Source organism: Globicephala melas, chromosome 18 (genome assembly GCF_963455315.2).
Source record: "Globicephala melas chromosome 18, mGloMel1.2, whole genome shotgun sequence".
Classification (NCBI taxonomy): Eukaryota; Metazoa; Chordata; class Mammalia; order Artiodactyla; family Delphinidae; genus Globicephala; species Globicephala melas.
Genome location: NC_083331.1, coordinates 45,135,095 through 45,149,824, shown reverse-complemented (window position 1 = coordinate 45,149,824; position 14,730 = coordinate 45,135,095). Strand labels below are relative to the sequence as shown.

Below are 14,730 nucleotides of genomic sequence, written 5' to 3'. Positions count from 1 at the left end.
ATATATACATGGCAAATATTTTTTTTCCGGATATGGCTTGTGTTTGGATTTTCTGAATGATGTTGTTTTGGTGAGCAGAAGCTTTTAATTTCTGTTTTACATTTTTAACTGATGTGATATTCATATAACATAAAATTACCCACTTTAGTGTAAAATTAAGTAGTATTCAGTACATTCAGAATGTTGTGCAGCTACCTCCTCTATCTAGTTCCAAAATATTTTCATCACTCCAAAAGAAAGCCTTGTGCTCATCGAACAGTAACTCTCTATTCCTCCCACTCTCCAGGCCCTGGAGAGACCATTAACCTGCTTTTTGTCTCTATGGGTTTAACTATTCCAGATATTTAATATAAATAGAATAATGCAATACCTGTCCCTTTGTGTCTGGTTTCTTTCATAGAGCATAAAGTTTTTGAGTTTCATCAATGTTGTTGTGCTTACGTATTCTATTTTATGACCAAATAATATTCCACTGCATGTATATATCACACTTTGTTTATTCCTTAATCAATTGATGGACACTTCATTAATTGTCATCAATTTTTTTTATGTTATGATATATAAAAATAGATAATTTAACCTATTTTCTATAAAACTCAGTATCAGGATAATCTCAGGGTTGTTTTTTTTTTTAATGTATTCATTTATTTATTTCTTCTTGGGTGCACTGGGTCTTCGTTACTGTGCGCGGGCTTTCTCTAGTTGCAGCGAGCGGGGGCTACTCTTTCGTTGTGGTGTGCAGGCTTCTTATTGCGGTGGCTTCTCTTGTTGCGGAGCATGGGCTCTAGGCGCATGGGCTTCAGTAGTTGACGCACACAGGCTTATTTGCTTCACAGCATGTGGGATCTTCCCGGACCAGTGCTCGAACCTGTGTCCCCTGCCTTGGCAGTGGATTCTTAGCCACTGCACCACGAGGGAAGCCCAGGACTATTATTCTTTTTCTCTATTTTTTAAACATTTTTATTGGAGTATAATTGCTTTACAAGAGTGTGTTAGTTTCTGCTTTATAACAAAGTGAATCAGTTATACATATACATATGTCCCCATATCTCTTCCCGCTTGCATCTTCCTCCCTCCCACGCTCCCTATCCCATCCCTCTAGGTGGTCACAAAGCACTGTGCTGATCTCCTTGTGGTATATGGCTGCTTCCCACTAGCTATCTATTTTACATTTGGTAGTGTATATATGTCCATACCACTCTCTCAGTTCGTCCCACCTTACCCTTCCCAGCCCCATATCCTCAAGTCCATTCTCTAGTAGGTCTGTGTCTCTATTCCCGTCTTGCCCCTAGGTTGTTCATGACCATTTTTTTTTTTTTTTTAGATTCCATATATATACGTTAGCATGCGGTATCTGCTTTTCTCTTTCTAATTTACTTCACTCTGTACGACAGACTCTAGGTCCATCCACCTCACTGCAAATAACTCAATTTCATTGCTTTTTATGGTGGAGTAATATTCCATTGTATATATGTCCCAATCTTCTTATTCCATTCATCTGTTGATGGACACTTAGGTTGCTTCCATGTCCTGGCTATTGTAAATAGAGCTGCAATGAACATTGTGGTAGATGACTCTTTTTGATTTATGGTTTTCTCAGGGATTGCTGGGTCGTATGGTAGTTCTATTTTTAGTTTTTTAAGGAAACTCCATACTGTTCTCCATAGCGGCTGTACCAATTCACATTCCCACCAACAGTGCAAGAGGGTTCCCTTTTCTCCACACCCTCTCCAGCATTTATTGTCTGTAGATTTTTTGATGATGGCCATTCTGACTGGTGTGAGATGATATCTCATTGTAGTTTTGATTTACATTTCTCTAATGATTAATGATGTTGAGCATTCTTTCATGTGTTTGTTGCCAATCTGTATATCTTCTTTGGAGAAATGTCTATTTAGGTCTTCTGCCCATTTTTGGATTAGGTTGTTTGTTTCTTTGTTATTGAGCTGCATGAACTGCTTATAAATTTTGGAGATTAATCCTTTGTCAGTTGCTTCATTTGCAAATATCGTCTCCCATTCTGAGCGTTGTCTTTTCGTCTTGTTTATGGTTTCCTTTGCTGTGCAAAAGCTTTTAAGTTTCATTGGTCCCATTTGTTTATTTTTGTTTTTATTTCTATTTCTCTAGGAGGTGGGGCAAAAAGGAACTTGCTGTGATTTATGTCATAGAGTGTTCTGCTTATGCTTTCCTTTAAGAGTTTGATGGTGTCTGGCCTTACATTTAGGTCTTTAATCCATTTTGAGTTTATTTTTGTGTATGGTGTTAGGGAGTGTTCTAACTTCATTCTTTTACATGTAGCTGTCCAGTTTTCCAGCACCACTTATTGAAGAAGCTGCCTTTTCTCCACTGTATATTCATGCCTCCTTTATCAAAGATAAGGTGACCATATGTGTGTGGGTTTATCTCTGGGCTTTCTATCCTGTTCCATTGATCTATATTTCTGTTTTTGTGCCAGTACCATACTGTCTTGATTACTGTAGCTTGTAGTGTAGTCTGAAGTCAGGGAGCCTGATTCCTCCAGCTCCGTCTTTCTTTCTCAAGATTGCTTTGGCTATTCGGGGTCTTTTGTGTTTCCATACAAATTGCGAAATTTTTTGTTCTAGTTCTGTGAAAAATGCCAGTGGTAGTTTCATAGGGATTGCACTGAACCTGTACATTGCTTTGGGTAGTAGACTCATTTTAACAATGTTGATTCTTCCAATACAAGAACATGGTATATCTCTCCATCTATTTGTATCATCTTTAATTTCTTTCATCAGTGTCTTATAATTTTCTTCATACAGGTAGGTCTTTTGTCTCCTTAGGTAGGTTTATGCCTAGATATTTTATTCTTTTTGTGGCAATGGTAAATGGGAGTGTTTTCTTAATTTCACTTTCAGATGTTTCACCATTAGTGTATATGCAAGAGATTTCTGTGCATTAATTTTGTATCCTGCTACTTTACCAAATTCATTGATTAGCTCTAGTAGTTTTCTGGTAACATCTTTTGTATTCTCTGTGTATAGCATCATGTCATCTGCAACAGTGACAGATTTACTTCTTCTTTTCTGATTTGGATTCCTTTTATTTCTTTTTCTTCTCTGATTGCTGTGGATAAAACTTCCAAAACTATGTGGAAAAATAGTGATGAGAGTGGGCAACCTTGTCTTGTTCCTGATCTTAGTGGAAATGGTTTCAGTTTTTCACTATTGAGAGCGATGTTGGCTGTGGGTTTGTCATATATGGCATTTATTATGTTGAGGAAAGTTCCCTCTACATAATAAAGTGATTATTTATTTAAATTTTCTTAAATTTACCAAGGCTTGATTTGTGACCCAAGATATGATCTCTCCTGGAGAATGTTTCATGAGTACTTTAGGAGAATGTGTATTCTCTTGTTTTTGTATGGAAAGTCCTGTAAATATCAATTAAGTCCATCTTGTTTAATATATCATTTAAAGCTTGTATTTCCTTTTTTATTTTCATTTTGGATGATGTGTCCATTCGTGAAAGTGGGGTGTTAAAGTCCCCTACTATGATTGTGTTACTGTCGATTTCCCCTTTTATGGCTGTTAGTATTTGCCTTATGTATTGAGGTGCTCCTGTGTTGTGTGCATACATATTTACAATTGTTATGTCTTCTTGGATTGATCCCTTGATCATTATGTAATGTCCTTCTTTGTCTCTTGTAATAGTCTTTGTCTTAAAGTCTATTTTGTCTGATTTGAGAATTGCTACTCCAGCCTTCTTTTGATTTCCATTTGCATGGAATATCTTTTTCCATCCCCTCACTTTCAGTCTGTATGTGTCCCTAGGTGTGAAGTGGGTCTCTTGTAGACAGCATATATATGGGTCTTGTTTTGTATCCATTCAGCCAGTCTGTGTCTTTCGGTTGGAGCACTTAGTCCATTTACATTTAAGGTAATTATCAATATGTATATTCCTATTACCATTTTCTTAGTCATTTTGAGTTTGTTATTGTGGGTCTTTTCCTTCTCTCATGTTTCCTGCCTAGAGAAGTTCCTTTGGCATATGTTGTAAAGCTGGTTTGGTGGTGCTGAATTCTCTTAGCTTTTGCTTGTCTGTAAAGGTTTTAATTTCTGTGTCAAATCTGAATGAGATCCTTGCTGGGTAGAGTAATCTTGTTTGTAGTTTTTCTCCTTCATCACTTTAAATATGTCCTGCCACTCCCTTCCGGCTTGCAGAGTTTCTGCTGAAAGTTCAGCTGTTAACCTTATGGGGATTCCCTTGTGTGTTATTTGTTGTTTTTCACTTGCTGCTTTTAATATTTTTTCTTTGTATTTAATTTTTGATAGTTTGATTAACATGTGTCTTGGCATTTTTCTCCTTGGATTTATCCTGTATGGGACTCTCTGTGCTTCCTGGACTTGATTAACTATTTCCTTTTCCATAATGGGAAAGTTTTCAACTGTAATCTCTTGAAATATTTTCTCAGTCCCTTTCTTTTTCTCTTCTTTTTCTGGGGCCCCTATAATTCAAATGTTGTTGCATTTAATGTTGTCCCAGTGGTCTCTGAGACTGTCCTCAATTCTGTTTTCTTTATTCTGCTCTGCAGTAGTTATTTCCACTACTTTATCTTCCAGGTCACTTATCCTTTCTTCTGCCTCAGTTATTCTGCCACTGATCCCTTCGAGAGAATTTTTAATTTCATTTATTGTGTGGTTCATCACTGTTTGTTTGCTCTTTAGTTCTTCTAGATCCTTGTTAAACGTTTCTTGTATTTTCTCTTTTCTATTTCCCAGCTGCTGGATCTTCTTTACTATCATTATTCTGAATTCTTTTTCAGGTAGACTGCCTATTTCCTTTTCATTTGTTAGGTCTGGTAGGGTTTTGCCTTGCTCCTTCATCTCCTGTGTGTTTCTCTGTCTTCTCATTTTGCTTAACTTACTGTGTTTGGGGTCTCCTTTTCACAGGCTGCAAGTTCGTAGTTCCTGTTGCTTTGGTGTCTGTCCCCAGTGGCTAAGGTTGGTTCACTGGGTTGTGTAGGCTTCCTGGTGGAGGGGATTAGTGCCTGTTCACTGACTCCTGGCTGCAGCACCAAGAGCCTTTCATCCATGTGGCTCAGAATAAAAGGGAGGAAAAAAAGAAAGAGGACAATAAAATAAAATAAAGTAAAATATAAGTATTAAAAAAAAGAATTTTTAAAAAGTAATAAAAAAAGAAAGAAAGAAGAGAGCAACCAAGCCAAAAAACAAATCCACCATTGATAACAAGTGCTAAAAGCTATACTATTTAAAAAAAAAAAAAAAAAAGACAGACAGAACCCTAGGACAAATGGTAAAAGCAAAGCTATACAGACAAAATCACACACAGAAGCATACACATACACACTCACAGAAAGAGAAAAAGGGGGAAAAAATATATATATATATATATATATATATCATTGCTCCCAATGTCCACCTCCTGAATTTGGTATGATTCATTGTCTATTCAGGTATTCCACAGATGCAGGGTACATCAAGTTGATTGTGAAGATTTAATCCGCTGCTTCTGAGGCTGCTGGGAGAGATTTCCCTTTCTCTTCTTTGCTCGCACAGCTCCCGGTGTTCAGCTTTGGATTTGGCCCTGCCTCTGCGTGTAAGTCGTCTGAGGGCGTCTGCTCTTTGGTCAGACAGGACGGGGTTAAAGGAGACGCTGATTCGGGGGCTCTGGCTTACTCAGGCTGGGGGGACGGAGGGGTATGGATGCGGGGCGAGCCTGTGGCGGCAGAGGCCGGCATGACATTGCACCAGCCTGAGGCGCACCATGCGTTCTCCCGGTGACGTTGTCCCTGGATCACGGGACCCTGGCAGTGGTGGGCTGCACAGACTCCCGGGAGGGGAGGTGTGGATCGTGACCTGTGCTTGTACACAGGCTTCTTGGTGGCTGTAGCAACAGCCTTAGCGTCTCATGCCCGTCTCCGGGGTCCGCGCTGATAGCCGCAGCTCTCGCCCGTCTCTGGAGGTCTTTTAAGCAGCGCCCTTTATCCCCTCTCCTCGCACACCAGGAAACAAAGAGGCCAGAAGAAGTCACTTGCCCCTTCGGCAGCTCCAGACTTTTTCGCGGACTCCCTCCTGGCTAGCCGTGGCACACTAACCCCTTCAGGCTGTGTTCACGCAGCCAACACCAGTCCTCTCCCTGGGATCCGACATCCGAAGCCTGAGCCTCAGCTCCCAGCCCCCGCCCGCCCCGGCGGGTGAGCAGACAAGCCTCTCGGGCTAGTGAGTGCCGGTCGACACCGATCCTCTGTGTGGGAATCTCTCCGCTTTGCCCTCCGCACCCCTGTTGCTGTGCTCTCCTCCTCGGCTCCAAAGCTTCCCCCCTCTGCCACTCGTAGTCTCTGCCTGCGAAGGAGCTCCTAGTGTGTGGAAACCTTTCCTCCTTCACAGCTCCCTCACACTGGTGCAGGTCCCGTCCCTATTTGTCTATTTTTTCTTTTTGCCCTACCCAGGTACATGGGGATTTTCTTGCCTTTGGGAGGTCTGAGGTCTTCTGCCAGCATTAAGTAGGTCTTCTGTAGGGGCTGTTCCACCTGTAGATGTATTTCTGAGGTATTTGTAGGGAGAAAGGTGATCTCTGCGTCTTACTCTTCCACTGTCTTGAAGCCGTCCCTCTCAGGGTTTTATCGTTACTGCTTTTTTCCTTGCCTTTCAGTCACAGTTTCCTATTTCTTCATGTCTTCATTATTTTTAAAATATATTCTGAGCAATATAAATGGCACACTGTAGAAAATATGATTTTTGTTATGTGTCTCTAAGAAGTTTTGATTTTCATGAAAGCAGGCACTTAACTTGGGTAGACTCATATTTCAGACTCTATCTTCCTGGAAGTAGGTGGCACCTGAGACTGCCCATTTCATTTAGTTTTATAGCTTTTCCTTTTCACAGGAAAATTTTCAAATACATTTCAGTGTTCATTCAGGGGTTTAGGTCGGTGAATGACATAACTGGATTTCAGCTCTGATACTCCTTTTTGTCCAGGGCCTTCTTGCTGTGCCAAAGTACAAAAACCATTTATTTAGGAAAGCCTTGATAAAGTGAAATTACCCAGAATTGAATGAATTTGCTAAAATTAAAATCTTTGCCTGGCCTCTAAGTTATGTAAATAGATATTTATAGTCTACTCCACCTTTCAAGTATAACTTGGGTTAACCCCTCAATTTTGCCATTGGGAAGTATGTTAAACCATCTCAATAGAAGAAGGATTTTGAATAATAGACAAAAGTGTAAGTTGTGAGAAAGTGGACAGAAAATCTGTAGTTGGTCCATACTAGTTCTCTATAAAGGTTTTGTCATAATTTTTATTCATATCACTACCCCAGAAATGTTCAAATTGTGACTTATTCAATCTCTTCTTTCAAAAGCTATTTTACATATAACTTCTTTAATTGTCATTGTGGTAAAAGAGAAAGAAAATCTGGAACACTTGTAAGTTAAATTAAAATTAAATTGATACTGACACATAATCCCATAGTAGACATGGATGACATAAGACAAACTAATTTTCACTTTCTACTTTAAATTAATGTAATAAAAGACAAAACAAGAATCAAGTAATGCCCAATGAGACTTAAAGCATAGCTTTAGGTCTAAGAAGTGTTTTCCAATTATTAGGTCATATTTTCTTTTTTTGTGTGTATTTTTATTTTATTTACTTCTCACTCTTACTCATTGGCTTACATTTCTTTTTCATAAAGAGATAATATGTGATTGTGGGGAGCATCTAGAAGTTGTATCCTTAGTTTTTATTTCAGGAATCACAAACGTTAGGTGTTGAAATTTCATTTTTTGGGAAAATGATTTCAAATTTAGTGATGAAAGGTTATATATAAAAAATGGTAAATGATAAGACAGGCAAAATTATTCCATGCTGGGGCTTCCCTTGCAGCACAGTGGTTGAGGATTTGCTTGCCAATGCAGGGGACACGAGTTCGAGCCCTGGTCTCGGAAGATCCCACATGCGGCAGAGCAACTAGGCCCGTGATCCACAACTACTGAACCTGTGCATCTGGAGCTTGTGCTCCACAACAAGAGAGGCCACGACAGTGAGAGGCCCGTGAACTGCGATGAAGAGTGGCCCCTCCTTGCCACAACTAGAGAAAGCCCTCGCACAGAAACGAAGACCCAACACAGCCAAAAATAAATTAATAAATTAAAAAATATATTCCATACTGTTAGAAATTAGGAGAGAGGGTAATCTCTTAAAGCTAGTTCAAGGGGGGCATCCCCAGTGTTAGTAATGTTCTGTATTTTTACTATATGAGCATGTAAAAGTTTGTGAGAATTCATAAATGGTGCAATTATATTTTCACTTTCTATAAGCATAAGTAAAGTGGGATATACACATGTATAGCTATATCTATATGCTGAATTAGAATAGTTGCCTGTATTAGAAGAAGCAAAAGAGAAATGTGGATTAAAGTTGGAAGGACCTTGTAATAATCAAGAAATAAATGATTTCAGGTAGACCGAAAGTGATACAAAAGGAGAGCGGAAGAAATTAATGACTTGTACTGTATTTTGAAAGTAGAATTTATAGGGCTTGATAGGTGGCATTGGGAAGAAAGAATATTGTCTCAATTGTCTCTTGGTTTTTTGGTATGACACGTCACATGACAATTTTTGAGATTATTAAAAATAAACATGGAGAATCAGCAGATTTCAAGTGGAAGATCAGTAATTTATTTTTATCTATGATCAGTTGAGATGCATGATAAAGAGATATCAAGCAATCAGTTGTACATATTAATCCAAAGTTCAAAAGGAAAGTTTAGTTTAAAATTAAAATATTTTGAATTATTGATGTCTTGATAATATATAAATGTGGGGAGTAATGAGGTTACTGTGTAGATTATGAAAGCTAAGAAGGAATAGAGTCATGGAATGAAGCCTGAGTAATTTTAAGCGAATAGGTAGAAGAAAATGAGTAATGAAGGAGACTGGCAAAGGTAGGGCAAGTATGACTTAAAGGATACCAGCTGAGGGAAAAGGATACCAGCTGAGGGAATTCCCTGGCGGTCCAGTGGTTAGGACTCCATGCTCCATGCTTTCACTGCTGAGGGTGCGGTTTCCATCCTTAATCAGGGAACTAGGATCCTGTAAGCTGCATACTGTGGCCAAAAAGTAAAAAAAAAAAAAAAAAAAAGGGAATACCATCTGAAGGTGTCATAGAAGTCAAGATAAGGGTATCTTCAAGAAAGAGGGAAAGTTAACTTTATAGAATACTGTTGAGTGGTCAGGTTCAAATGAAATATAAAAAATATTGTTCAGGGCTTCCCTGGTGGCACAGTGGTTGAGAGTCCGCCTGCCGATGCAGGGGACACGGGTTCGTGCCCCGGTCCAGGAAGATCCCACATGCCTCAGAGCGGCTGGGCCCGTGAGCCATGGCCACTGAGCCTGCGCGTCCTGAGCCTGTGCTCTGCAACGGGAGAGGCCACAACAGTGAGAGGCTCGCATACGGCAAAAAAAAAAAAAAAAAAAAAAAAAAAAAATTGTTCAGTGATCTTAGCATAAGAAAATATCTATAGCGATTTTAGCCACAGCAGATTTTAATGAAATATTGGCAATCAAATCAATATAGGAATTTATTGAAGAATGAAGGAGAGATGAAGAGAAAGCAGTGTATATAGTCAACAACTGGTTAGATTTTATAATAGAGGTAGAACAGCCATAAGAGCTTTATGTGTGATGATCAAAATAATGTTTAAATTCTGGCAGGAAAGATCCATAAAAAATGAGAAGTTGAAAATATAGGAGAGTGAAGAGATAAAGATGAGGATAGGATAGGATAGGATAGTAAGATCTGGCATCTAGAACAAATATGAAGGGTTTTGTCTTTGTTAGGAAAAGGGATAATTCTTAAATTGAAAAAAAAAAAAGGAAGGCATAGAAAATTAGTGTAATTGCAGGGGGGCCTTGTAGATTTTTGGAAGTAAGATGAGGAAGTTTCCATCTGATAGCTTCTCAGATTAGAGAATGATTGAGTGGGCGAAAGGGACAGGGATGTGGTTTAAAGAGAATGCAGACTGTATTGATTAGTCATAGTGGTGAGTAAATCCTTTGGAATAAATAGATGGAATGAAAGTAAAGTCCCTAGAGATGATGAAGGCAAGGAGCTGAGAGACCAGGCAAATGGGAGAGTGCTGAATCTTAACACTACACCACCAGGGACGGTTCAGGCAAATGGGTATTTATTTATCATGGCCTTGGAAGATCTTCATGATGATATCAAGAGTTAGGGAGAACAATCACAATTATTTTCAATGAATTGGATGTGGATAACATAGTCCATAGATGACAGCAATGAGGAGGGAGAATTGTGAAAGAGCCTAATAAACTGAAGTTCAAAAGAGTATGAATTTTCTTTATTTAATTGAAATACAGTTGATTAACAATGCTGTGTTAGTTTCTGGTGTACTGAAAAGTGATTTAATTATACATATACATATTCTTTCTTATTTTTTTTCATTATAGGCTATTATAAGATATTGAATATAGTTCCCTGTGCTATATAGTAGGACCTTGTTGTTTATCTATTTTATATATAGTAGTCTGTATCTGCTAATGCCAAACTCCTAATTTATCCCTCCCCACCTTTCCCCTTTGATAACCATAAGTTGGTTATCTATGTCTGTGAGTCTGTTTCTGTTTTGTAAATAAGTTCATTTGTATCATTTTTTAGATTTCACATATAAATATTATCATATGATGTCTTTCTCTATCTGACTTACTTCACTCAGTATGATAATCTCTAAGTCCATCCATATTGCAAATGGTATTATTTCATTCTTTTTTATGGCTGAGTAATATTCCATTTCATACATATACATTACACCTTCTTTATCCACTCATCTGTTGATGGACATTTAGGTTCCATGTCTTGACTATTGTAAGTAGTGCTGCTATGAACATTGGGGTGCATGTATCTTTTCAAATTAGAGTTTCTCTGGATGTATGCCCAGGAGTACGATTGCTAGATCATACAGTAACTCTGTTTTACTTTTTTAATGAACTTCTATACTGTTCTCCATAGTGGCTGCACCAATTTATATTCCCACCAACAGTGGAGGAGGGTTCCCTTTTCTCCATACAAAAAGGGCAGGGATTTTCATAAGACTGGGATTTCATAAGATTTTCATGATCTGGGACAATGAACAGAAGAGATAACAGTAATACCATTTTCAGACCAAATGTAAAGAAGAAAGCTTCCATTTAAGAAGCATACGAGGGGTCTTTTATGTTTCCATACAAATTGTGAAATTTTTTGTTCTAGTTCTGTGAAAAATGCCAATGGTAGTTTGACAGGGATTGAATTTAATCTGTAGATTGCTTTGGGTAGTAGAGTCATTTTCACAATGTTGATTCTTCCAATCCAAGAACATGGTATATCTCTCCATTTATTTGTATCATCTTTAATTTCTTTCATCAGTCTCTTATAATTTTCTGCATACAGGTCTTTTGTCTCCTTAGGTAGGTTTATTTCTAGATATTTTATTCTTTTTGTTGCAATGGTAAATGGGAGTGTTTTCTTGATTTCACTTTCAGACTTTTCATCATTAGTGTATAGGAATGCCAGAGACTTCTGTGCATTAATTTTGTATCCTGCTACTTTACCAAATTCATTGATTAGCTCTTGTAGTTTTCTGGTAGCATCTTTAGGATTCTCTATGCATAGTATCATGTTATCTGTAAATAGTGACAGCTTTACTTCTTCTTTTCTGATTTGGATTCCTTTTCTTTCTTTTTCTTCTCTGATTGCTGTGGCGAAAACTTCCAAAACTATGTTGAATAAGAGTGGTGAGAGTGGGCAACCTCATCTTGTTCCTGATCTTAGTGGAAATGCTTTCAGTTTTTCACCATTGAGGATGATGTTGGCTGTGGGTTTGTCATATATGGCCTTTATTATGTTGAGGAAAGTTCCCTCTATGCCTACTTTCTGGAGGGTTTTTATCATAAATGGGTGTTAAATTTTGTCGAAAGCTTTCTCTGCATCTATTGAGATGATCATATGGTTTTTCTCCTTCAATTTGTTAATATGCTGTATCACGTTGATTAATTTGCGTATATTGAGGAATCCTTGCATTCCTGGAATAAACTCCACTTGATCATGGTGTATGATCCATTTAATGTGCTGTTGGATTCTGTTTGCTAGTATTTGGTTGAGGATTTTTGCATCTATGTTCATCAGTGATATTGGCCTGTAGTTTTCTTTCTTTGTGACATCCTTGTCTGGTTTTGGTATCAGGGTGATGGTGGCCTTGTAGAATGAGTTTGGGAGTGTTCCTCCCTCTGCTATATTTTGGAAGAGTTTGAGAAGGATAGGTGTTAGCTCTTCTCTAAATGTTTGATAGAATGCACCTGTGAAGCTATCTGGTCCTGGGCTTTTGTTTGTTGGAAGATTTTTAATCACAGTCTCAATTTCAGTGCTTGTGATTGGTCTGTTCATATTTTCTATTTCTTCCTGATTCAGTCTTGGCAGGTTGTGCATTTCTAAGAATTTGTCCATTTCTTCCAGGTTGTCCATCTTATTGGCATAGAGTTGCTTGTAGTAATCTCTCATGATCTTTTGTATTTCTGCACACAAAAGACCCCGAATAGCCAAAGCAATCTTGAGAATGAAAAACGGAGCTGGAGGAGTCAGGCTCCCTGACTTCAGACTATACTACAAAGCTACAGTAATCAAGACAGTATGGTACTGGTACAAAAACAGAAAGATAGATGAATGGAACAGGATAGAAAGCCCAGAGATAAACCCATGCACATATGGTCACCTTACATTTGATAAAGGAGGCAGGAATGTACAATGGAGAAAGGACAGCTTCTTCAATAAGTGGTGCTGGGAAAACTGGACATGTACATGTAAAAATATGAGATTAGATCACTCCCTAACACCATACACAAAAATAAACTCAAAATGGATTAAAGACCTAAATGTAAGGCCAGAAACTGTCAAACTCTTAGAGAAAAACATAGGCAGGACACTCTATGACATAAATCACAGCAAGTTCCTTTTTGACCCACCTCCTAGAGAAATGGAAATAAAAACAAAAATAAACAAATGGGACCTAATGAAACTTAAAATCTTTCGCACAGCAAAGGAAACCATAACCAAGACCAAAAGACAACCCTCAGAATGGGAGAAAATATTTGTAAATGAAGCAACTGACAAAGGATTAATCTCCAAAATTTATAAGCAGCTCATGCAGCTTAATAACAAAAAAACAAACAACCCAATCCAAAAATGGGCAGAAGACCTAAATAGACATTTCTCCAAAGAAGATATACAGATTTCCAACAAACACATGAAAGAATGCTCAACATCACTAATCATTAGAGAAATGCAAATCAAAACTACAACGAGATATCATCTCACACCAGTCAGAATGACCATCATCAAAAAATCTAGAAACAATAAATGCTGGAGAGGGTGTGGAGAAAAGGGAAGCCTCTTGCACTGTTGGTGGGAATGTAAACTGATACAGCCACTGTGGAGAACAGTATGGAGGTTCCTTAAAAAACTACAAATAGAATTACCATATGACCCAGCAATCCCACTACTGGGCAAATACCCTGAGAAAACTATAATTCAAAAAGAGTCATGGACCAAAATGTTCATTGCAGCTCTATTTACAATAGCCCAGAGATGGAAACAACTAAGTGTCCATCATCGGATGAATGGATAAAGAAGATGTGGCACATATATACAATGGAATATTACTCAGCCATAAAAAGAAATGAAATTGAGCTATTTGTAATGAGGTGGATTGACCTAGAGTCTGTCATACAGAGTGAAGTAAGTCAGAAGGAGAGAGAGAAATACCGTATGCTAACACATATATATGGAATTTAAGAAAAAAACGTTGTCATGAAGAACCTAGGGGTAAAACAGGAATAAAGACACTGACCTACTAGAGAATGGACTTGAAGATATGGGGAGGGGAAAGGGTAAGCTGTGACAAAGCGAGAGAGAGGCATGGACATATATACACTACAAAACGTAAGGTAGATAGCTAGTGGGAAACAGCCGCATAGCACAGGGAGATCAGCTTGGTGCTTTGTGACCACCTGGAGAGGTGGGATAGGGAGGGTGGGAGGGAGGGAGAGGTAATAGGGAAGAGATATGGGAACATATGTATATGTATAACTGATTCATTTTGTTGTAAAGCACAAGCTAGCACACCATTGTAAAGCAATTATACTCCAATAAAGATGTTAAAAAAAAAAAAGAAGCATACAAGGAAACGGTTTTATTTGCACTCACATGTGATAGTGTTCAAAGAGTTTTAAAATGAGAAGGGTAGAAAGAGCACAGATCCAGAGTTCAGGGGATACAACAGTAGAGTGCGAGAGGGAGGCAAAAGTGGAGAGCTTGGGTCAAAGGAACAGATGCACAAAGTATTATGGGATCAGATAATGAGTTAATTATGATAGGGATGTCTTTGTTTTGGCAACAACAAAACAAAGTAGTAGTGTAAATACGCGCTTGAGGCCGCATGCATTCAGCAGTGATGATGTCTTAGACCAATGGCTCCACTATCTACATGTTTGTTTCAAACACAGGAGTTTTTTGGTGTTTGCTTATTTTCTTTTGCTTATATGTAGTCAAGAGTTCTTCACTAATAAGAGAGGAAAGAGGAAATAATAAGAAAAAGGAAAGGGTGACTGAGAATGATAAACATTGATCATGATCATAAAGAATTTAGATATTAACCACTAGTTTAACAGACCCAGCCTTCAATCTCTAGGTTGG

At 38.2% G+C, this 14,730-nt stretch overlaps 1 protein-coding gene across 1 annotated transcript in view; it reads right to left on the bottom strand.

Annotated features, from left to right (window-relative positions):
• Window positions 1-8,945: 8,945 nt before the first annotated feature.
• The window catches only part of LOC115843031 (transcription factor TFIIIB component B'' homolog), a 79,696-nt gene continuing 73,911 nt past the window's right edge, over window positions 8,946-14,730 (bottom strand). The window contains 1 exon segment of the mRNA XM_070044073.1: window positions 8,946-9,091. Coding sequence (XP_069900174.1) covers window positions 8,946-9,091 — 146 coding nt within the window.